Below are 23,195 nucleotides of genomic sequence, written 5' to 3'. Positions count from 1 at the left end.
TATGAATTGAATACCAAAGCCAGGTAACCCACGGAGCAGTCACCTCTCAGCTAGACCCTGGGTGACCAGAGGGTGGTCCTGCATTTGCTCACCTAGGTCCTGAATTTGTCCACAGAGCTGGCCGGTGGAGACAGCGGTCCGACCTGCCTCTGCCTCTCCAGGCGTGGGCTTGGGCGAGTGCAGTGACTCTTTCCGAGTTTCTTCATCAGCTCACAGGGGGGCCCTGGAGGTCAGCGGTGACGTCCGGAAAGCACACACCATGCCATCTGCACCTCTGCGGCCGGCCCATGGGACCTTCGGGGATTCCCAGGAGGGCTCTCTGCCAGGGGGCAGCCACCTACCTGCCTGGCCTGAAGGTCCAGGGCACTGCAGTCCAGTAAACACCAGCCCTCACTTAGGGATGGGCAGGATGGGAGCTGTGCAGGGCCTGGGGTGGGGGTACTCTGAGGCCCCCAGCATCCCAGCAGGACAGGGCTGAGCTCCGGGGGCCCACGGCTGCCTCCCCTGCCTGCCCAACCTGCACTGTCCTATAGGGATTCCTGGGACCACCTCCCAGATACTCTCATTGCCAGGTCTTTTCTGGAGGTGGGAACCAGAGGATGAACCCACAGAGTCCCCTGGGGAATTCATAGTGCGAGAGGCAAAAATATCCTCCTTAATATAGCACAGGGACGTGGCCAAGACGCCTCCAAGGAGCTAGGAAGGCTGAGGACGAGCGCCGGACACTCCCGGGTCCGCTGAGCCTTAAGGAGGCGGGGCAGCCGTACGCTCCGGGGGTCCGTTGAGCAGCGGCACCGAAGGGCAGGTGGGCTTCCCTTGCGAGCAGGTCCGAAACTCAAGTCCCTGAGGGAGTCACTCTGGGGCCGGGCTGCACCCTTCCCCTCCCTGCAGAGGGTAGCCCCGTTCTGGCTCCACCCTGAGCATGCTCCCAGGAAGCCCTGCAGGTGAGTGGCGCCTGACACCCCCCCTGAGGCGGGGGGCGTCTCTCACCCTTCCTCCCACCTTGGCCAGAACAAGCCAATGGTCAAAAGACAGTTTTGAGTCCATGGGGGAAAACTGAACCGCTGGGTGTTGTCAACTTTGTCAATATGATGCTGGTTTTATGGGAATGTCTGGCCTTATCCACTAAAGACTTAAGTATGTACAGGTGATGCTGGGAAAGATTGAAGGCGGGAGGAGAAGGGGACGACAGAGGTTGGATGGCATCACCGACTTGGACATGAGTTTGGGTAAACTCCGGGAGTTGGTGATGGACAGGGAGGCCCGTCGTGCTGCGGTCCATGGGGTCGCAGAGTTGGACACGACTGAGCGACTGGACTGAATTGATGTACAGGTGTAACACGTCTGCTGGATGCTTTAAAATGACTGCAGGAGGAAAAACAAAAATGTGTGCGGGGGCGGGATTCAGAGGGGGAAAAAGGGCGCAGTGAAGCGCATGCCCAGGCCTCCCGAGCGCTTCCGGGACGAGCCGGCGGGGACAGGCGGGCCCTTACGTCCCTCCCCCGGGTCGACCGGCTCCCCGCGTCCGCCCCGGCCGAGCCCCTCCCCACCCCCGCGCTGGGCGGGTCTCGGCGCCAGAGTCCCGAGGACCCGGCGTCACCGCTCGAGGAGGGGGAAGGCGCTCTGCGGCCCGGCCCTCCCCCAGCTCCCGCCCCGGGGCCCGATCCTCCCCCAGCCCCCGCCCGAGTCCTGGTCCGCTAGGCCTGCGGGGCGGCACCGGACCAGAGGAACCCTGGACTGGGGCGGGGGCTCAGGTTCAGGGGCAGGGCTCCGGTTCGGGAGTGGGAACTCAGGTTCAGGGGCGGGGACTCCGAGTCCTGGGCGGGGCGGGGGCGGGGACTCCGGGTCCGGGGGCGGGGACTCTGGGTCCTGGGCGGGGCGTGGTGGGGGCGGGGACTCAGGTCCGGGGGCGGGGACTCTAGGTCCTGGGCGGGCTTGGGTAGACTGTCGCCGTCCCGCCTTCTCGGTGGCCCCGGCGGCCGCGCTGCTCCTCCTGACGAGCCGCTTCCCGCCGCCGCCGAGGGCATCCGGTGAGTGCGGCGCTGCGCCAGCTGAGCCCGGGGCGGGGTGCACGGAGCGGTCAGCAGGGGAGTCTGAGGCCCTGGGCGGGGTGCACGAAGTGGGCAGCACGCGGGTCCAGGCCCGGGGAGGGTGGAGCAGCGCGCTCGCGGAAGAGGCAGGGCTGGGGGCTGCAGGTTCGGTCCGCGGGACCCGGCCAGGGGAGGAGAGCATCCCCCGGCTCGCAGCGGGAGAGGGGCGCTGTCGTTCGGGCAGCTCTGAGACCCGCGCCCCTCCCCCGCCGCGGATCTGAAAGCGCCCGGGTGGGTCCGGCGCCGCCGGCCTTTAAGGGCCCCCAGGCGCTCCCCTGAGACCGGAATAAAGAGCGCTGACCTGAAACCGCAGAGCCTCCGAGAGCTTGTGCCGTGTGCGGGCAGGCCACGTGTCCTGCGATGCAGGTCATCTTATTCCCTTACCTCTTCGCCACCCTGTGGAAGCACAGAAATGTGACTCTTCCGAGGACACGCGTGTGTGGGGAGGAGGAGCTGGGATTCCGGGCCCCGGGTTCCAGGGCTCCCTGAAGCAAAGGCCAGCAGGGTGGGAAGGCAGCTACTGGGTCCAGTATCTCGCGCCCAGTGAGTGGTCAGGAGTGGCCCTGCCCCCCTGCTGTGGACGAGCACCAGTGAGTGATCCGGTCCCAGACCTGATGTTAGTGCTGGGGGAGCTAAGGGCAGGGCACGGAGGTGTGGGCGCTGGTGGGGAGCTGGTGTTTCAGAGAGGGGCTCGGGGTTTGGGGAGGCTGGGGGCGTTCTGCTCCTTGACCTTAATTCGTAAGTGATTCATATATACTTTCTGCTGAGATGTAAAATCACCTAAAATCTCCCTTTGAAATGTCCAGTTCAGGAGGACAGAGCCCCTGTCCACACAGAGACTTGCCCGAGAATGTTCAGGGCCGCATTAGCCCCAACAGCCGGAACGAGGGGCTAAGCGATTTGTGATCCAGCCACACGATGGGATGTTACTCAGCCTTAAAAAGGAATGGCGTGCTGACTTCTTTATCAACATGGAACACCCTTGAAAATGCCACCCTCAGTGGCATCTTCTTGTAGTTTTGTTCTGCATTTTCCAAACAGCTAGTGCTGAGCGTCTTTTAATGTGCTTGCTTGTGGCTGCTGTGTAATCTTCTTTGGGGAATTCAACTCCTATGCCAGAGTTAAGTTGGGTTTATTGTTGAGTTCTGCTCTTTTTGTATTCTGGAAACCAGACCCTAATCAGATATATGATTGGCAAATATCCTCTCTCATTTTGCGAGTGGTCTTTTCGCTTTCTTGATTGAGTTCTCTGAAATATCAAACTCTGACATCTTGATGAAGCCCCATTCTACTTAATTTTTCTTTGGTTTCTTGTACTTTAGATGTCACATCTAAGAAACCAGAGCCTAATCCAAGGTCCCTGTGTTCTCACCTATGTTTTCTTCTGTTTCATGGTTTTAGCTCTTAGGTTAGGTCTCTGACCCATTCTGAGTTAGTTTTTGTGTATGATCTGAGGTAAGGATCTAGACTCATTCCTATGCACGTGGTGTCTCAGCACCGTGGGGCTGTTGAAAAGACTTTTGTTTGCACATTGAATAGCGCGGGCCTCCTTGTTGAAAATCAGCTGACCGTAGGTGTGTGGCTTTCTCCAGGATCCTCAGTTGTGTCTCACTGACCTTATTTCTAGTCTTACCCTACTGTCGTCTGGCCTTGTTCACTCTAGTTCATGGTTCAGTCTTGAACTCAAGTGCGTGTTCTCTAACTCTGAACACTTTCCTCCAAGGCTGTTTACGGTTCTGGGTCCCTTGCCTTTCCACATAAAGTCTGGGATCATCATGTCATTTTCACCTTAATAGGCCAAATTTGAACAGGGATTGCCCTGAATCTGTAGATCAGTTGAAAAATATTGCCCTCTTAGCAAATATTAAGTCTTCTGACCTGTGAACATGGAATATCTTTCCATTTGCTGGGTTTATAACATTTTCTTTCAACAGTATTTTCCAGTTTCCAGGGTCCAAGTTTTACACTTCTTTTGTGAAATGTGTTCTTAAGTAGTTTATGCTTTTTGATGCTATTGCAGATGCAACTGTTTTCTTAATTTTTGGATTGTTTGTTGCTAGTGTATAGGAATAAGACAACTTTTTTCTAACGATTTTGTATCCTACGACCTTAATGTGCTTGTTTATCAGCTGTAATAGTTGTGTGTGTGCATGTGTGTATACATATGTGTGCATGTATGTGTGCGTGTGTATACGTATTCCTCAGGGTTTTCTGTGTACAGCACATGCCATTTCTACATGGACGTAGTTACACTACTTCCTTTTCAGCCTGCGTGCTTGATATTCACCACTGAAGTCGTCTGATCTTGGAATTTTCTTTATGAGAGTATTTTCATGACTAATTCAGTCTACTGTTACAGGTCTTCTACATTAAAAGTTTTGTTTTAGTTAGTCTGTATGTTTCTAGGAATTTGTGCATTTCATCTAGGTTTTCTAATTTGTCAGCATACCTACAATTCCCTCATAATTATTTAAAAATTTTTAAGTTTGGAAGTAATGTTCCCTCCTAAATACCTGAGTCTGTCTTTCTTGGTCAGCCACAGGCTTGTTGACTTACTCATTCTCTCCAACCTTTGCGTCTGTCGCTTGTGCCCCCAGGTTGAGGCTGTCAGGGCCCAGCTGTGCTCCTGTGGCCGCCATGGAGACCCGCCAGCGTCGGCCGGAGGAGCTGGGGCTGCTGCAGGCCCTCGGCGCAGGGAGCGGCCCCGACAGCCCGAGGGCGGCCCCCACGCCCCCGGGGCCCGAGCTCAGCAGGGAGACCGCCTGGTCCATCGGCAGCCAGGTGACCCTGCCCTTCCTGTTTGCAGGCCTGGGGCTGTCTGGAGCAGGCATCCTTCTGCACTATTTCCAGGTAGGAGGGGACAGATGGGGGTGTTGGGGGTGAGGAGCTGTCCAGCGCCCTCCTGGAGAGGAGGCGCTGCGCAGGATCCAGCTTGCGGTCAGGGGGTGGAGCCTTCTGCTCTCGCACACCACTTCTCTATCATTTGGGCAGGACTCTTTCAGTTACTGACGACAGAGATGAACTTTGACCCAGGGTATGCTTTAAAAGACAATCATTAGCTCATATAATTGGAATAGCTGAGGGGTTGGATTTCAGGCATGGCATGATCCAGGTGCTTAAATGGTATCAGAGTGCCGGCTCTTTCTCTCTCAGCTCTGTTTCATGTTCAAGCAAGACTCTATGCATAGAGGGGAGGGTGGCCTTTGGTGTCAATGCTTTGTATACATGCTCTTGAAAAACAAGAGACTTGTTTGTCAACCCATTATTAGTCTCCCCAATTCTTTTAAAAATTAATGTATTTAATTAGAGGATGATCACTTTAGAGTGTTGTGATGGGTTTTGCCATATATTGATGTGAATCAGCCATAGGTATGCATGTGTCCAGGCTTCTCCGGTTGCTCAGCTGGTAAAGAATCCGCCTGCAACGTGAGAGACCTGGATTCAATCCCTGGGTTGGGAAGATCCCCTGGAGGAGGGCATGGCAACCCACTCCAGTAGCCTTGCCTGGGAAATCCCCATGGACAGAGGAGCCTGGTGGGCTACAGCCATGGGGTCGCAAAGACTCAGACACGACTGAGCAACTGAGCACACACAGCACGTTCCCGTGTCCCCTCCGCCCTGAGCCCCCCGCCTCCCTCGCCCCCACCCTGGAGGGCGTCATAGCACGTACCCGTGTCCCCTCCACCCTGTGCCCCCGCCTCCCTCGCCCCCACCCTGGAGGGCGTCACAGCACGTACCCGTGTCCCCTCCGCCCTGAGCCCCTGCCTCCCTCGCCGCCACCCTGGAGGGCGTCACAGCACGTACCCGTGTCCCCTCCGCCCTGAGCCCCCGCCTCCCTCGCCCCCACCCTGGAGGTTGTCACAGAACGTACCCGTGTCCCCTGCGCCCTGAGCCCCCGCCTCCCTCGCCCCCACCCTGGAGGGCGTCATAGCACGTACCCGTGTCCCCTCCACCCTGTGCCCCCGCCTCCCTCGCCCCCACCCTGGAGGGCGTCACAGCACCAGCTTCGGGGGCCTGCTCTGCGCGTCGCCTCTCGCTGGTTTCGTTTTGCGTGTAGCACTGTGCGTGCTTTGGTGTTTTGCTCTCAAATCATCCCACCCTCTCCTCTTCCCAGTGGAATCTCTCAGAATTGACCCTGCCGTCAAGTGTCCACTCCTGTTCTGATTATCACTCCCTGAGGGCTGCCGTCTCTTGTCGTCAGTCTTTGAGGGGAGGCAGGGCCCTCGGTTTCTACCCTAACAGACCACCGTACAGTTAGGAACCAGACGACAAAGTAGCCAGCGCGCCACCCCTCTCTCATTCTCTGACTGTCAGAGCCCCGTTCCTGCATCAGTGCAGTCTCTCCCTGGGAGGGCCTGGTTCCCAAGGATCCCTGAAGCCGTTAGCAGCCAGGTCATTCCTGCTGATTGGAAGGAGCTGAGAACAGAGACCATCTGGGATGGGTGGCCAGATGGGGCGGGCTGGCCCCTGCCTCCTGTTTGTGGCAGGGTCCCATGACCAGGGAACCTGGGCCTGCCTTTCACTGATTTGGATCCAGTCGGGGTTTGAGTCCTAGTCTGCCACTTAGCCGGTAAGGCTGGTGCTTTAAACTTTTTTAGTTCAGTTCAGTTGCTCAGTCTTGTCCGACTCTTTGCGACCCCATGAACCGCACCACTTCAGGCCTCCCTGTCCATCACCAACTCCCAGACTTTACTCAAACTCATGCCCATTAAGTCGGTGATGCCATCCAGCCATCTCATCCTCTGTTGTCCCCTTCTCCTCCTGCCCTCAATCTTTCCCAGCATTAGGGTATTTTCAAATGAGTCAGCTCTTCGCATCAGGTGGCCAAAGTATTGGAGCTTCAGCTTCAGCATCAGTCCTTCCAAAGAATATTCAGCACTGATCTCCTTTAGGATGGACTGGTTGGATCTCCTTGCAGTCCAGGGGACTCTCAAGAGTCTTCTCCAACACCACAGTTCAAAAGCATCAATTCTTTGGCGCTCAGCTTTCTTTATAGTCCAACTCTCACATACAAACATTTTTTAAACCAACACTTAAAAATCAGGAGGTGCCGCGTAAAGATTCAGACCCCTCTTTGCTCTTGAAACCTTGGCAACCCTTCTTGATGATGGACCCATGTTCCCTCGTGGCCACAGTGATTGGTCACTGCCTTCTCCGGGGCCACAGTCCCCACTGTCCATCCTGCATGTCCCCCACTTCCCTCCACTACCTGCTCTCCCCACCACGGGGGTCTCAGTGGCCCTTCCAGGCCCTGTCCAGGTCCCCATGGCAGCCGGCTGCCCCCCAGACTCCTCGTGGAACTCGTCAGGCCCCACCAGAGCTGCTATGATGCCAGAGTCTCTGCCCCCGGCTGACTCAGCTCCAGACCCTCTGCCCTCTCCTTCCTTCCATGACCTGGTGCCCTCCAGCCCCACACGCTTCTTGCATCAGTGGTGAGTCAGCACCAGGGGGCATCCATGCCCCGAAGCGCCCCCCAAGGCCTCCCCTGCAAAATACCTCCTCCCCACGCCCTGCCGCCAGCCTCTTCGCCTGCCCTGCAGTCTTATTCTGTATCCCAGAGATTTTCAAAAAGCCTATTTCATTGCATGTTCATACCAATATATTATCATCGAGCAGGTACACGCACAGGTGTGCAGATCACGTACACATGTGTATTTGCACACGCGTGGATGCATATCTGTATGTTCACACACACAGATATAAATCCCTTGCACACACGCCAGTTTATAAGTTGTACTTGGAGCCGCAGGTCTCAGACCACCTGGGTTGTAGTGCCGTGCTCATGTGTAAGAACCTACCCCAGAACCATAGCTCCACAGAGAAACTTTGAGACCCCTGTCGTGTTCCTCTGGCCCGTCTCAGGCGCCCAACTGGGTTGCTACAGGTCTCCCCAGGCTTCCCGTCACTGTGCCTTCTCTGCCACCTCATGGGTAGACTCCAGGCCCTGGATCGCCCGCAAGCACCCGGCTCCCGCCGCTGTTTCAGGGCGGTCTCAGCCGCGGCAGGTCCCAGGAAACCCGAGCTCATGTGGGCAGGGTCAGAAGGAAACTTGGCGTCTCCCAGAATGCGGTTTCCAGGGCAGGGCAACTGCGCGGGCGGACAGTGGCGTCACCGCCAGCTGACAACACGTCCGAGGACCGGCATCTTCCCATCGCTGGCTGGTGGTGACGCCAGAGGTGGTGGCAGGCCCCCCGGGAGATGCGGGCTGACCTTCAGAAGTGAAGGGCAAGGCCCCGAGAGGCTGTTGAGCTGGGCACTGGGCAGAGCGTGGACACCGCACCCCCAGCAGCAGGCACACTTAGGGTTTGTCGTCTGGGGGCTCAGCGTCTCCCCAGTCCCGGGTGCTGGTTGTGGGCCCTCGGATGGGATGCCAGCTGCAGGGTTGTCATCGTCCACGGTGAGGCTGTCTGTTTTTGTCCAGGACTAAGAACAGGCCACACCAAGCTCTCAGAGGGAGGGTGGCCACTCAGCTGGCCTCTGTCCCAGGGCTCCATCCCAGGGCCTTCACCATGTTGGGATCTGGTCAGTCAGCGGAAAGCAGCTGGGTCAGGGTCGGGGCGTCCCGGGGGTGGCCGCCCCCTCACCCTGGGCAGAGGAGGAGGTCTTTGTTTCTCAGCCACACTCCCCAAGCCTGGGAGGGTCCTGCCTGTGAGAGCTGAGCTCAGGAGTCTGAGCTGCCTGGGGGGCAGGCTTGTAGGTGCGTGTGCCCGGCTCCCCCGAGGGGTGACTGGCCCGTCTGATGCCACAGGCTGGTCGGGGTCCAGGCGGGGCCCCTGGGCTCCGGGGGAACAAGGGGGTGGAGCTGGGTGGCGGCAGCCTTGTGGGGGTGGCTGGGTGGCCTTGGGTGGGGGGCCAGGGGGGAGGCCTCGGACGAGGGGGCAGGCCGCCGGCATGCTGGAGGCTTCGGTCCCGCGAGTTCACAGGTGGGCCAGGCTGGCCACGGCGGAAGCAGAAATGAAGACCACCTTCCTGTTGGTTACTGAAAACGTGACTGCCTTGACCACTGGGTCCGCACGGGCTGGGGGTATTCAGGCCTTTAAGAGTGACCAGTTTGCTCAGAACCAGCCCGGGCTCAAGGTGACCTTCAGGACGGGAGGCTGTGGGGAGGCTGTGCTCCCGGGAAAAGGCGGTCCCCACTGAGGAGCCCGAGACGATCGCCCTCGCTGGTGAGTCAGGGGCGGGGTGGTTCTGACATGATGGCTCTGGGCCCTCGGGGGCTGGGCTCCCGTTCCTGGGAGGTTCTGAACAGAGGGGACTGAGACCCTCCTGGGGGGCTGGGGCGGCAGTCAGAGGCCCAAGGAAGGCAGGACCCTTCAAGGTCACCCAGATTCCTCCTGCTGCCCAGCACCGCCCGGAGTCCAGCTGAGCTCCTGCTGGAATCACATTCCTGGTTTCCTGGGTTAGGACACGTCTTGTTCCCAGGCCGCCCGGGAAAGGAATAGCTCCCCGCACACAACGTCTCCTTTCATTTGTGTTTAGTGGAGTGCGTTTGATGGTTCCTAGAAGCCAGCAGCCACGGTAGATGCGCAGGAAGTTTTGAAATAAGGTCACTCAGGGTCCCACCCCCAAGGCACACCCACGTTTAGCCTTGGTGTATAGCCTTCTGAACTGTTCACCGCTTGTGTGTGTGTGTTCATTTCTCATTATTTTTTGAACAAAAATGAGAAACGTTGTTGTAATGATGTATAATGTGCTCCCTTGGGGGCCTCTTCCTGTACGAAACACGCAAAGGGCTGTTTTTCCTCATCTTCCGTCCTGATGGGAGTGGCTCAGAGGCCCACGGTGCATGATTACAGGTGGATCACGATGCTGGGCCATGGACAGAACTAGAAAGAGATCACAGGAGGTGCTAGGGCCGCAAGGTGGTCACTAGTGGCTGCGGGGGGCCCGGTCCAGCTGCCGGCCTGGGGACTGGGGCGGCCAGTGTCCAGACAGGGCCTGCCGAAAGGGGTCTGTCTTGAACACAGTGGCCTCACACTCAGCCCCTGCCCCGCTGTCCTTAGAAACGTGCCGCACTCTCAGCCCCCTGCCCATGTGGACACGCTGACCCTCATCTCAGAGGCGGTCACAGGGGTCGGGGGGTGCCAAACTTGGATCAGGGTTGGTCCCCCTGGGCTGCTCCCTGGGGGTGGCTGTGGGCCAAGCCATCTCAGGGCCTTTGGAGGCCGTGCTTTCTTGGCGGGCTTCCTGGGGACGTCTTGAGGGTCTGGTAATGGACGGGCTGTGGCCTGTGTGCATGTGAAGGGTGCGAGGCGTCGCCGGGGTCACGGCGGACTGTTCCCCCTGCAAGTCGCAGTGCACAGCATCCTGTCCTCGTCGCGGTCACGATTCCACTCCCCTTTCCATGGCGTGGGCCTGGCTGGCCCCGGGGACTCCTCTGGCCAACATCAGGCCTGCCGTGGGCAGGTCCAGGCTCTGTGCCCTGTGGCCTTGACCCTGCTGAGCCTGCCTCCAGGCCTGGATGCTGCCCCGGCCCCTGTGGGAGGCACAGCGGACCCTCATTCTCTGCATGTCAGGACCCCCTTGCCCTCAGGGTCGGGGTCGGGGCTGGTCTGACCACGTCCGGCGAGCCTGGGCCCTGGAAGCCCCTTCCGGGTCTCCGTCCCTCGGGAGAGCAGGGCCGCGTTCCTTCTGTGAGTGCAGCCTCACTGTGGCCGTGAGCCCCGGACACCGGGCTTGAGTGGCCGTGGGATGCGGCCTCTGGATCTTGAGGGGTGACAGGCCTCAGGGGCTCAGAGCTGCCTGGGGGGCGGGTCCCGCACACTCTCAGCCAGGCTGGCCTCACGTGGCCCAGCTCCCTGGTGCAGCCCCGGCCAGCGTGGGCCGGGCAGCTGGCTGCCATCAAGGTCGCTCCGGGGGGACAGGGAGTATCTGTGTGGGCGGCCAGCTGGGGGAGGCTGTCGTGGACACGGCGGCCCCTGTAGCGGGGAGAGCCTGGCCCGCGGAGGTGCATGGCAGGAGCGGCCCCAGGCTGAGGCGCCGCCTTTGTTCCCCACTTGTTCACTCCGGGTTTGGCCGAGGGGTGGTAAGGACCGCCCCCGAGGCCGGCAGCTCCACCCGCGTGGACCCCTTGGGAGACACAGCCTGGTGTGGGCGCTCCGGGCAGGGAGGCTGTCCCAGCCTGGCCATGGTGGTCACCCGGCTGAGCCTGGAGCTCTGCTTCCAGGGCGGGAGGCTGCGAGGCGTGCGCTGCAAGCTTGCCCGCTGGCCCCGGGGGGCGCCCCCCGAGCCCGCTGCCAGCATCGTGGGCCAGGTCCTGGTGCCGGTGCTGCTGTCCGGCCTGGGTGTGGTGGCAGCCGGGCTGCTGATGAACCGCGTGCAGGTGCGTACGGGGGGTGCCAGGCGTCAGACCCCGCAGGACAGGCCCAGGGCCAGGCGGGGGGACCAGGCTTGGGGGCGGGCACGCGGGTCCTCCTGGGGATGTGGGCACCTGAGGTCCAGAGTTCCTGACGCCCTTGCACAGTCGGCCTGCAGGGACTCACAGCCTGGGAACTGGAAGTGCTTGGACGCGGGGCCGGGGGCTCAAATCCTGCCTCTGTCCCCTCTCGAGGGGGGTCAGGCGTCCCTGCCTCAGCATCTCTGCCTGTGAGCTGGGCAGGGTTGTGGGGCTAGCCTGGTGGCCCGAGGGTGCCGGGGGGCCTCTCGGGGCAGGGGGGCGGGGTGCTGAGCACGGCAGGGGTCCAGGTGGGACAGGGCATGTGGAGCTGGGGTCTTCATCAGGAGTGTTTGCTGAGAGGCTGGGGGTTCTATGCGTTCCAGGTCAGCTCCAGGAGCCCCCTTTGGGTCACAGAGGCAGGGAGTGTGTGTCATGGAGACACTGGGCACGTCCGTGAGGATGTAGGGTGGGGATGCAGGGTGGGGGTCACCTCTCACCTTGGGGGGGTGGCGTGTGCATGACACTGCGTTGTGTGCAGACGCGACTGGGGTTGACACCCAGTCAGCCAAGGGGACATCAGGAGTCGTCCCATCTCCCTGGGCTGGAGGCGCATCTGACGTCCCCGCTGGGGGCCCCGGCTCTGAGCGAGGCTCTCGGGACATCCCCACTGCCCAGCCCAGTGCACGGTGCCCGCTGGATGGTGCCTTGCTCCACTGCTGCCAGCTGGAGCGGGGTCCCCACCTCCTGCTTTTCCCTGGAGCTGCCCCCCAGGTCACCCTCCCAGGTCACCCTCCTGTGGACGCTGGAAGAGCCCGGCTGGATGGCAGGACACCCCTCCCGACTCTCTGGGGTCCCGTCCAGGAGGAGGCCCAGAACACAAGCCCTCAGGAGGGCCAGCGGCCCTGGCGATCACAGCCTCTCCGCCCGCCCCGCTTGGCAGACACGGTGTGTGAGGGCTCCCTCGCTCCGCACTCCCTGCTCACCTCCGCCCCCGGCTGCAGCCTTGGGGCTTCCAGGGGGAAGCCCGCGTGGTGGGGGGTGTGCCTGGCTCAGCCCTGGGACGTGCAGGCCTGTGCTGCCTGGAGCCACGCACGCCCGGCCTCAGGCCTGACAGCCGGCCCCATGGACGGCCCCCAGGTGGCCGTGTGATGGGCCGGGGCCAGGATCACCTGCGCCATCTGGGGCCCGGAGCCCGTTTGGGGGTCTGGGGACTGAGGCCTGTGAGGGGCTGGAGTGTCAGCTGGTATCGTCCCAAGACTGTTTCCACCCAAGTGGGGAGTCGGCGTTTCTCCCCACGAAAACGAGGTTAAGCCCTGGCCACACCCCTGTGGGCCCCTTGCTGCCCATCCTGTGGCCCCTCCCAGACCTCCCTGGGGCTTACTGCGCACGTGGGCACCGGGAACCCCAAGGACAGTGTCTGCTCTTCTCAGATCGGGGTGAGCCACGTGCTGGGCAGGTGGACGAGGCCACTTGTGGTCGGTTCCTCCAGCGTATCTGGTTGAACCCTGAGCAGACGGAGGCCTCCCCACCGTCCTGGTGTCTGTGTCCTGGCTGATGGGCCCCCTGCAGACACAGGGCAGCGGGGAGGTGGGGAGGGAGGCGGCGGGTGGGAGACTTGGCGGGTGCGTTGCTGGGCCTCAGGGTGGTGTTTCTGGGGGGCGTGAGCATCAGCGGACACTCCAGGTGAGGGACCCTGCGTGTGGACAGAGGGGAGCGGGCCAGGGCGCCAGGATGCAGACGCTGAGGGCGAAGCCTTCTTGACTCCATCCTGGCTCTTTGTTCTAAAACACACACATGTTGCTTCACGGGGACCAGCACGGGAGGGAGGCGACTGCAAGGAGCACGCAGTTTGGTGAGCCAGCTGGGTTGAGAGCTCACAGCCCGGGTTCCCCGCCCGCCTGCCCATTCCTGTGTGTGTCCATGGGACGTGAGCGTGTGTGTGTGCAGGACTGGAACCGCACGCAGGGAGGCGTCATCAGGGCTGAGTGACTCGTCCTGCCAGTTTTCAGGCCCACGTGACCCGGACGTGTGGCTGAAGGCCACAGGGTGGCTGGGGGCTGGAGGTGTGGAACCTGGGGGGACAGGGGCCCAGGGGACGTCTACGGCCGGGGCAGGTGTCAGGCCAGGGGGCAGGTGCCCTGGGGTTGGACAGCAGACCCCCGAGCCTCCAGGGTCCCCCTGGGGGTCTGCAGGCCAGGCAGCTCCGAGCCAGCCCCTCCCCTGGACCCGGGCGCCCGGGGCCCTGGCCTTCCATCCTGCTGGCGCCTGGCGTCGCTGGCTTTGTCCCTGCACAGCCCCCGGAGGTCACCTGTCCAGACGTGTCTATACCCCACTTCCCGACCCTCCTTGGCCGTGTCCACCTCCCGGTCCAGGTGACCCCTGAGGGGAGGATGGGTCGCAGCCAACAGCTCAGCTCCTGCTCCCCCTGTGGGGTGGGGGGTGGGCTTGGGAGGACAGATCCCCAGCAGGAGGGGGGTCGGGGTGGAAGGTCACAGCCTGGGGGCGCTGCGGCCCCAGGTGGACAGGGCAAGTCCCCGCAGGGCGGGTGGGGGTGGGGACTTTCACGGGGGCTGAGACACCTGCGCCCGTCTCGAGGAAGAGAGGTAGTTATTAGACTTCACAGCTTTCCTGCCTGGGGGAGGAAACAAGTCCCTTCGACTGTAATCTTGGAGAAGGTCGGGAAGGGGGCGGTGACAGGCAGGCTGAGCCCAGTTAGGCTGAGAGCGGACGTCCGTCAGACTGTGGTTACAGAGCAGGAACGAAGAGCTAAACTCTGTCCCCAGGACGTAGACACAGCGAGGGGAGGGCCGAGAAGCAAGGGCTCCGCCGTCACAGCACGGACTCGGGTCTGGAGCAGGTGACTCCCCGGTGCTGAAGCGACAGTCTACGGGAAATAAGCCTTCAATAGATGCGGCACCTTCCAGAAAAACACAGTAAAAGTCCCACAGGAGGGCCAGCAGCCCTCAGCGGGGCTGCGGGGCACAGTCTGAGGCCCTGGAGCCACGTGGGGAGAGGGGGTGCCCGAGGGGTGGGCCCTGGGGCAGGGACACGCGGTCCGCAAGCTTGGACTGAGCCCGGCCCGTCCCCGCAGCACTGGCCCGTGTTCACGGAGATGAAGGACCTGCTGACCTTGGTGCCGCCCCTGGTGGGCCTGAAGGGCAACCTGGAGATGACGCTGGCCTCGAGGCTCTCCACCGCGGTGAGCAACCCTGCCTGCCCGAGGGGCCAAGCTCTGAACACCCAGTGGGGTCCGGGGTGGTCGTGGAGGTCGCTCGGCAGCCACGCCCATGTCTAGGGTCCGGACGGAGATGGGAAGCTGGGCGGTGCAGACACGCAGTCACGAAGCCGGGGGCTGACCTGCGGCCTGTGAGCCATGAGTCGGGGAGGCCGGGCGATGGGGGTTTGGGGGGCTCTCACGAACTCTGGAACTCTAAAGCCTCAATTTATTTGAAAATAAAAGCCTGAAAGGTCTTGCCTGTGTTCCAGTCTGAGGAAGGAGAAAGACGGTTAAGGTCAATCCTTTCTCAACCTGGAGTGTTTACTGGGAAAAGAACAGACAAGGAGTGAGAAGTCAGCGTTCAGTAACTGAGCTCAGTACACAGGAACCAAGAGATGCAGTTTCTTTGAACCTTTTCTTGTATTGAATTTGGCCCGCAGAGGCCGTGACATTGGGAGCGGCGACGGCTTCTCAAGGAGGGAGCGCGTCTCTGACCTGAATTTTTTATCACAAGAGAAGAGGGGCTTGGGTACATCTCCTGAGCAGGACGCTTGGCCCAGGTCGGGGCGAGAGGCTCCTGGTCTCCAGGGGCCCGCGTCCCCACCCCTCTGCCCAAGTTGCCCTCTGACAGCTGGCAGGACCATCTGCTCTGGCGGCAGTGAGGGGGCCCCCGCTGACCTGCCGGGGCCTCCAGGGAGGGGGCACCCCTTCGGCCACGCCCAGGGGACTCAGGTCGGCTCCTCTCCCCGTCCAGGCCAACACCGGGCAGATCGATGACCCCCGGGAGCAGTACAGGGTGGTGAGCAGCAACCTGGCCCTCGTGCAGGTGAGCCTCCCCTTGGCCCCTGAACGCTCCACGCTCGTCACTGCAAACCCGTGCGTCTTCCTCGTGGAGGGGTCGCAGTCTCTGGCCGGGCCTGGCTTGCGTGCCTCTGGACAGGACGCGTCTGTGTCCAGTTCCTCCGGCTGGGGCAGCCTGTGGCCACACGCGGAACCTGGAGCAGGACCGCGGGCCTGCAGGCGAGGCCGCCGCTTACCCACAGGCTGCCTGCCCCGTGCACGGGGAGCTCCATGGCCGGGGCTCAGCCTGGGTCCCCGGCTCAGGGTCTGGGTCGCAGTTGCCTCGGTGACGCTCACTGGCTCTGCTTTGCTGTTTCCTCCTGAATCCTCTGTAACCAGCATCCCATCTGCTCCTGCTCCAGGCAGGCCCTAGGTGGGCACGCGGTCCCAGCACAGCGTGGATGCAATCCTGCCTCCTGTTTTTCTAAAAAGCTTAACATCAAAGCATAAAGGATGCTGTTCACTGCATAATTAAGCTTTTTGGATAACTTCAGCATATCCTATCACAAAAATATAGAATCACATTTAAAATTCTTGACAACTGGCATTTTGACAATGGTACCACCTGGAACGTCACTGGCAGGACAGATGTGCAGCCGCTGGGGGCCGGCTCTGCGGGGCCTGTGCAGACCCACCCAGCCTGGCCCAGCCTCACACACCCATCACCCCGGGCGGCGGGGCGGGGGCGGCCTGCACTCCCAGGCTTCTGTAGCAGACATTTCACTGCACTGGGTGCTCTGAAGAGAACTCCCGCAAGTTCACAGGGTGAGAACCGTCTGCAGCTCTAGACGTTTCCCGGGAGGATCACAGAGGGGATCCGATTGTTGTTTCTTAGCCGCACGCAATTCCTTTCCGTGAGTCACCTGTCCTATTGCTTGGGCATCACCCTATCAGATTCCCCTTTTACCGTGATGGTTGGTTTTGACTTGTGAGACAGACTCATGGTTCCGTCTCAATGAGACGTCTCAACAAGTTCTGGATGCGGATCTTTTTTAAAACAATTACTGGGCTGCACAAGCTGTTCGTTGTGGCATGACATGGCTCTAGCTCCCCGGCCCCGCATCAGGAGCGTGGCGTGCACCCACCCCTGGGCCCGCAGGAAGTCCGTGGTAGGGGCCTTTCACCAGTTGCGTGAGGGACGTGGTTTCTCCCAGTCTGTCCCGGTCCTTCTTTGGTGCCGTCTCTTGTCACACAAGTCATACTTGGCACTTTATATACATTTTATCCGTAGTTTTCTTTATAGATTTGGCATGTTATAGGAAGGAGGAGGCCTTCCCTAATCCAAAAGCTGAAACGTACTATTCCATTTTTTTATGTCTCAGCTTAGGTTTTCCTGTTCAGGTACATGTGTGTGAATGACGAGAGTCAGAGTCGTATCCTTTCCCCAAGCAAATGTGCGGTTTCTCTTACCCTGTTTACTCCATCCTGATGGGAATGCGCCTTTTATCACAGCGAACGGTCATGTACTCACGAGTCATTCCCCAGACCCTGCTCTGTCCTGCCGACCTGTTGGTCTGTTTTCTGCCAAGCCACCCAGGTTTCATTCCTGTAGCTTTAACACACATACTCACAATGAAAATGACAAAATGAGATGCCACTCCATCTTCTTTCTCAAAACTGTCATGGCTGTCCTGGCACACGTACTCGTTTTGGTGACACTTGACTGTAAAACGAGCTGTCGGGTGCCATCCTGGAATGCTGGCTGGAATTCTGTGTACGAGCCAGGGCGTGTCCTGGGGCCCCAGGGGATGGGGGTGCTGCTGGAGGTTAGACCCGCGAGAGGGGAGCTGACCCAGGATAAACACAGGACGCTGGGGAAGGTCAGGGCGGAGGGCCGGGCATGGGGCTGAGGTGGGTGCTGGTCGCCACTCCCGGGCGAGGGAAGGGCCTGCCTCAGCCTGGTCCCCGCCCTTAGGTGCAGGCTGCCGTGGTGGGGCTCCTGGCGGCCGTGGCGGCCCTGCTGCTGGGCCTGGCCTCGGGCCAGCGGCTGGATGTGGTGGAGGCCCAGGTGCTGTGCGGCAGCAGCGTCCTCACCGCCTCCCTGGCGGCCTGCGCCCTGGGTGAGTGGCCCTCGGGGTCCTGCAGGGGATGGGGTGCACCTCGGTCTTCACGCCCACCGTGACCTGGACCCGCACATCTTGGGCCTGGGCGGGGTCTGGGGTCTGGGGCGGGGCCGCAGTGCAGGCGGCCCCTAGAGGGAGGGGCGGGGACCGTGGCTGTGGGCTCAAGACCCCTCCCTCGAGGCCGCGGCACCTCCCAGGACCTGCGTTTGGGTCTTCCCCGAGGCCCAAGGTCCCCAGGGCTTTGGAGCCCCGGAACCACCTGCCTGGCGCTTCAGGGCCGTCCGCGTTGGGGCTGCTCCGGTGTCAAGCGCAGGAGCTACAAGGCAGAGTCGCAGCCTGGAGGGCCTGACCCTGCGGAGGAATGGCTGGGCGGGCGCAGTGAGGTCCTGGGCAGCCTCCACCCGCTCACCGTCCCCGCCCGCAGGGACGCTGATGGTCTGCATCGTGGTCGGCGCGCGGAAGTTGGGGGTCAACCCGGACAACATCGCCACGCCCATCGCGGCCAGCCTGGGCGACCTCATCACGCTCTCCCTGCTGGCTGTGGTCAGCAGTTTCTTCTACAGACACAGAGGTGCGCCCGAGGCCTGAAGCCCCGGCCGGCTGAGTGGGTGGTGGGAGCAGGCACCCGAGGTGCCGAGGTCAGCGCTGGCCGCGGTCAGGAGTAGGGGCAGAGTGCAGGCTGCAGCCGCCCGGCTCCGGGGAGGTGGGGGCAGAGCCGTGAGCCGCCCGCGGGCCGGGGCGGGGCCCACCCCAGCTCCGCCCCGCTCCCCCGCAGACAGCCAGTACCTGACGCCGCTGGTCTGCGTCGGCTTTGCGGCACTCACCCCCGCCTGCGTCCTCATCGCCAAGCAGAACCCGCCCGTCGTGAGGATTCTCAAGTTCGGCTGGTTCCCCATCGTCCTGGCGATGCTCGTCAGCAGGTGCGCCTTCCTCTGTCCGTCGCCCCGGGCCGGGCCCCAAGACCGCGGCTCTGTGGGCGCCGTCCCCTTGCATGGCCGCCGGTGGGCCCCTCAGGGCGGAGGAGTCCGCGCCCCGGGCGCCCCGCTCCTCTGACGTGCGTTCCTGGCTGATTCGCGGGGAGGGGAGCGGAGGCCGTGGGGTCTCTGTGAGGTGGCGGGGTCGCAGGCCAAGCCCTGGCAGCGTCTCTGGGGAGTCAGCACATCCAGGCCCGCTCGGGCGCCTGGGGTGGGTCCGGGGTGTTCTTAGGGGGTGACATCTTCCTTGGGTGCCCTGGACAGGCGGGACTCGGGACGCAGGTGGAAATGCACACAGGGGTCCAGAGGGTGCGGGAGAGGCGGGGTTGGGGGTGACGGGGCAGCCTGTGTGCTGAGGGTGGGGGGCGCCCGTGCCGCTAACCGTCTGCCGTCTGCCCGCAGCCTCGGGGGGCTCATCTTGAACAAGACCCTGTCCCAGCCGCAGTTCAGAGGCATGGCAGTCTTTGCTCCCATCATGTGTGGTAGGTGCTGTGGCCATCACTGGGGCTTCGGGGCCAGGGGCTGGGAGAACAGTGACCACGGGGCTTCGGGTTCGGCCCTGAACGCAGCTGGGAGGCCAGGCTGCGGTCCTCAGGGGCTCCCCTGGGGCACCGCTGCCCTCGGAGCACCGGGGCCAGGGCTGAGCCCATGCCTGCTAGCCGTCACCCGGACCCACCTGCTGGCACCTGTGGCCCCACGTGGCTTCCCTTTTAGATTCACTGACGGCACTGAAACATTTTCAGACATTTACAATTAAAAGCCCAGGTTCCTGTCTTCTTGCGCAGTGAGGCCGCGATGTACCAGCTCACATCCTGGAGGCCCCCGAGTCCCCGCTCAGCATCTGCAGGGGGCCAAGCACTGGGCCCCACAGGGAGACAGCTGGGCAGTGGGGAGCAGTGAGGGGCGCAGCCAGCGCACGCGGGCTCCATCTGAAGGCGCCTTTGCCGTCCTCGGAGTCCTCCGGAGCAGCCCAGGCAGTGGGCCTCCACCCTGGGAGGCCCGGGGAGGGGTCCTCCAGGGCTGGGGCGACAGAATAGGGGAGGGACCGTGGCTGGGGGCCAACCCCGACCTGCGGCCGCAGGAGCCCAGTGGCCTCTGGCCCCGGCACGCTCAGCTCCCGGCAATGCCAGGAGCCCCTCAAGCCCAGTTCAGCAGCGTGCACCCTGCCCCGCCCCGCCCCTTGTCCTCTCCTTCTGGCCCTGATGTTACCTCAGACGTGCCTGCGGTCTGGATCCTTCCTCCAGCGGCTCCCTGAGACCACCCCTCCCTCCCTCCGTCCCCACCCCTGCACCCGGGCATCAGCCACTGAACCCCGAGGTTGCTGGTCACGCCCCCTTCGCTCAGAGGCGCCCTGTCCAGGGGACCCTGCTGCTGCCTGCATGCCTCCCTCGCGAGGTCCCGGCCGCCTGGTCTGCAGCCAGACGAGGCGTGTGGTTAAGTGTGAGGGAAAGAGAGGAAATCAAGTGCTGCATCGGCTTCCTGGAGAAGCTGAACTTAAGGGACAAGCTCCGAGACAGACGTCAAGGAGGGGAAACCGGGCTGCCTTGCAGGTGTTGGTGGCAACCTGGTGGCCATTCAGACCAGCCGCATCTCCACGCATCTTCACCTGTGGGGCACGCCCGGGGTCCTGCCCCTCTGGATGAAAAAGTGCTGGCCCAGCCCCTGCTCCACGTTCTGCAGCTCAGGTGGGTCCCGGGCCTTCCAGGGACCACGTGGTCGTCTCTTTCAAGGAGGGCATCACTGGAGTCTGTGTCACCAGGCCCGACCCCCAGCACAGGGGAGGCCCCTGCACCCCAGGCACGCCGTCCAGGCCCCTGGGTGGGCCGTCGGCCCCGCCCTGTCTGACTGGCCCCCCGTGCGCAGACGCCCTCCCAACGCCTCTGCAGGGACCAGCACTCCCCGGGGTGGGGGTCGCCCTTGGGGGGTCACCCCGTGACCTCGTCACCTGTGGCTCCACCCCTGGGGTCAGGGCACAGCACAGAGCTTTGGGGGGAAATGTGTGTAACTCTTAGTTTTCAGCGCATTTTCCTGAGTTTGTACGCCATCTGCCGATAGTAACACCTATCTTTTCCCTTTGTAAGTTTTTTTTTTGTTTTAAAGATCCTTTTTAACAATCATACGGTTAAATAAGGCCTATACATAAGGCCTCATACGGTTTGTCACCGTGGAGAGGTCTGGCGCAGCCTCTCCAGGGTGTTTCATGGTTGCGTCCGCGCGACTGTGCTGCCCTCCCCACCCAGCTGATGAGGCGCCGCGTTAACTCAGCGCAGATGGAGCCTGGCCCTCACTGAGGCCCCTTTCTGCCCGACACGACCCTCACATTACGGGCTGGCTCTACAGCCTGCAGTCTTGGCAGGAAAGCATGTCTCTCGCAGCCTCAGAGCCGCGCGCACAGCTGCTGAGGACCGTGCCGAGGCGGCCCCGGCCTTGGTCCCAGCGCATGCGCACGGTGGCCTCCGGAAGCCGCCGCGTCCACCTCCCCCTCACAGGGGGTCGCGCCGCCTCCTGGTCGGCCTGCTTGCTGCTGTCTTGCTCCAACGCCGGCTCCCGGGAGTGCTGGCCGCGCCCGTGCGGAGGACACGCAGCAGCTCCGTGACACGTGCGGCGGGAAGTGCGCGTGGCCACTGTGCTGCAGGCTCCCGCCCGGGCCTCTGCAGCCACCCCTCAGCCACGGCCCTGCCTCCCGCAGAAATCAACGCCACGTCGGCCCGCGTCCTGCTGGTGCTCGTGGTGCCCGGCCACCTGGCCTTCTTCTCCATCGTCTCCCTGCTGGAGAGCCAGTCGGTCCCGAGCGAGAGGACCTTTGTGCTCCTGTACCTGCTGGCGGGCCTGGTCCAGGTAAGGATGGGCACCGTGCCCCACCCTGGGAGGGGTCCCTGGACAAGCGGGACGTAGCCCCCGCCTCCCGGAGGTTCGGTCAGCTGGTCCGGCCCAGGCGCCGTGTCCAGAGGCACTGCTTGCTCCTCCCCAGCAGGGTCAGCACAGTGGCAGAGGGTGGGTCCCGCGATGGGCAGGGCTGGCCAGGGGCTCCTACAAGTGTGTGTGGGCTTCTGCTGGCAGCCCACTTGCCCAGGCCCTGGGGGTGGCCCCATGAGGGTGTGTTGGCATGGTTTTGACCCCAAAGGGCAGGCAGGGAGCCCGGGAGGCCGTCTAGGGTGGCGCCGGGGCAGGACGGCCTGGACAAGCGGCTTCAGGGCCTGAGGCCTGACCGCGCGCAGGGCGCCTCCACACAGGCTCCCAGCGAGCCTGAGAGGTAGAGCTAGCCTGAGGCTCCAGGCTGAGACGCGCCTTGGGCTGAGGGGAGCCAGGGCTGGCACAGGGCCCGGGGCGCCACGCTCCCCTGCACGCCCACCCAGAGGCCTGTGGCCCCTCCCGCACGGCCGTCACCCTGCCTGTTCCCCCGCAGGTGACCGTCCTGCTGCACCTGGCTGACGTGGCGGTCCGGCTGGCGTGGCGGCGGGCCCTGGACCCGGACGACCACTGCATCCCGTACCTCACAGGGCTCGGCGACCTGCTGGGCACTGGCCTGCTGGCACTTTGCTTCCTCGCCCACGGGCTGCTGCGGACTGGGGTGCGGCCAAGCGGCCCCCTGGACCCAGCACCTGGACCCTCCTAGGGGCCCAGGAGCCCCCTCCCTCGCGCCCATAGACCTGATGTGGCTCCTCTGGCCGGACCCCGGGGCGGGGCGGTCTCTGTCCTGCACACACGTGCCGGGGGCGGGGCGCGCGGGGGGCAGGACCCTCAGCCTGCAGGGCCGTCCTCCCCGCTCTTCTGGGGACGGGCCTGCTCCCCTTTCTGCTCCCAGCATCTGTGGTCATCAGCAGAAACCTGTGCTTAGATTTAAACCCCCCAGAGGAGGGTAAAGGTGAGACCGGACCACAGGCCCACCCCAAGGGGAGGGAATCGGGCCCACACCACGGCGAGGAGAGGACGCGAGAGCTGCAATTGAGAGAAAGAACGCCTGGCTTCTGGCTCGGCTACAAAAACTTTTATTCACTCGCACGAGGAGCTGGGCCCAACAGCAGCAGGGACCTCAGTGCCTAGGAAACGGAAGCCGGTCCTGAGCACCTCGGGGGACAAAGGTCCAGCCCTGGCCCAGAGGCTGTGTGTCCAGGGCACTCTGGACAAGCGGGGAGCCGAGGTGCTGGTGAGGCAGCTGAGATCCACCTACAGTGAGGATGCAGCCCCCCACCCCCGCAGGACACTGGAGGTCACCGTGGAAAGCGGGGTCATTCCCACAGGCCGAGGCCCCCACCTCAGGACACAAACAGAAAGCAGAGTGAGAACCACCAACGTCTGAACGACACCACCTGCAGAGGCACAGGGACCAGCTCCGGGCCCGCGCCCAGGCCCCCAGCGGGCAGTAACTCGCGCACGGTCACAGCTCGCGTCCTCTCGCAGGGCGGGCCGCGCACTGAGAGCCAGCACACGCACGTGTGCACACCTGAGCAGGCCAGGGCCAGGGCCCGGCACGCGCCCCAGTGCTCAGAGGACAGCCTCGCAAACCGCTGTCGGCTGCCACGAGGTACCGACACCCAAATAAAAACTAAGAAAGCTCACTCTGTGAGTTTAACTCGACACTCGGCCGGTGTGGGGGCTGCAGCGGGGCCTGGGGGGCTGCCCGTGTCCTCGGCC

At 62.5% G+C, this 23,195-nt stretch overlaps 1 protein-coding gene and 1 long non-coding RNA gene across 8 annotated transcripts; one reads left to right on the top strand and one right to left on the bottom strand.

The window, feature by feature from the left end:
• Positions 1-692: 692 nt before the first annotated feature.
• Positions 693-23,119, top strand: SLC41A3 (solute carrier family 41 member 3). 7 transcript variants are annotated; one of them, XM_055557283.1, is made up of 12 exons: positions 1,663-1,754; positions 4,897-4,940; positions 9,014-9,256; positions 14,558-14,665; positions 15,438-15,509; positions 17,439-17,583; positions 18,011-18,157; positions 18,362-18,506; positions 18,963-19,042; positions 20,111-20,245; positions 21,250-21,398; positions 21,967-23,119. In XM_055557283.1, the coding sequence occupies exons 4-12, from the start codon at positions 14,579-14,581 to the stop codon at positions 22,174-22,176; spliced, it is 1,170 nt and encodes a 389-aa protein (XP_055413258.1). In that variant the 5' UTR covers positions 1,663-1,754; positions 4,897-4,940; positions 9,014-9,256; positions 14,558-14,578; the 3' UTR covers positions 22,177-23,119. The 7 variants fall into 7 exon arrangements, with proteins under 7 accessions (XP_055413255.1, XP_055413254.1, XP_055413257.1 ...); XM_055557280.1 differs by lacking the exons at positions 1,663-1,754; positions 9,014-9,256 and adding an exon at positions 693-944 and having other exon boundaries at positions 4,688-4,940; XM_055557282.1 differs by lacking the exon at positions 9,014-9,256 and having other exon boundaries at positions 1,428-1,754; positions 18,439-18,506; positions 21,967-22,126.
• Positions 14,097-15,101, bottom strand: LOC129634875 (uncharacterized). Its single transcript, XR_008705965.1, has 2 exons — positions 14,596-15,101; positions 14,097-14,350 (listed from the first exon to the last, which is right to left on the bottom strand). It is a non-coding gene; the product is annotated as an uncharacterized LOC129634875 (long non-coding RNA).
• Positions 23,120-23,195: the final 76 nt, after the last annotated feature.

The sequence above is a fragment of the Bubalus kerabau genome, chromosome 20 (genome assembly GCF_029407905.1).
Source record: "Bubalus kerabau isolate K-KA32 ecotype Philippines breed swamp buffalo chromosome 20, PCC_UOA_SB_1v2, whole genome shotgun sequence".
NCBI classification, from domain to species: Eukaryota; Metazoa; Chordata; class Mammalia; order Artiodactyla; family Bovidae; genus Bubalus; species Bubalus kerabau.
The sequence above is the reverse complement of the archived record's forward strand: the minus strand, read 5'-3'. Positions and strand labels throughout refer to the sequence as shown.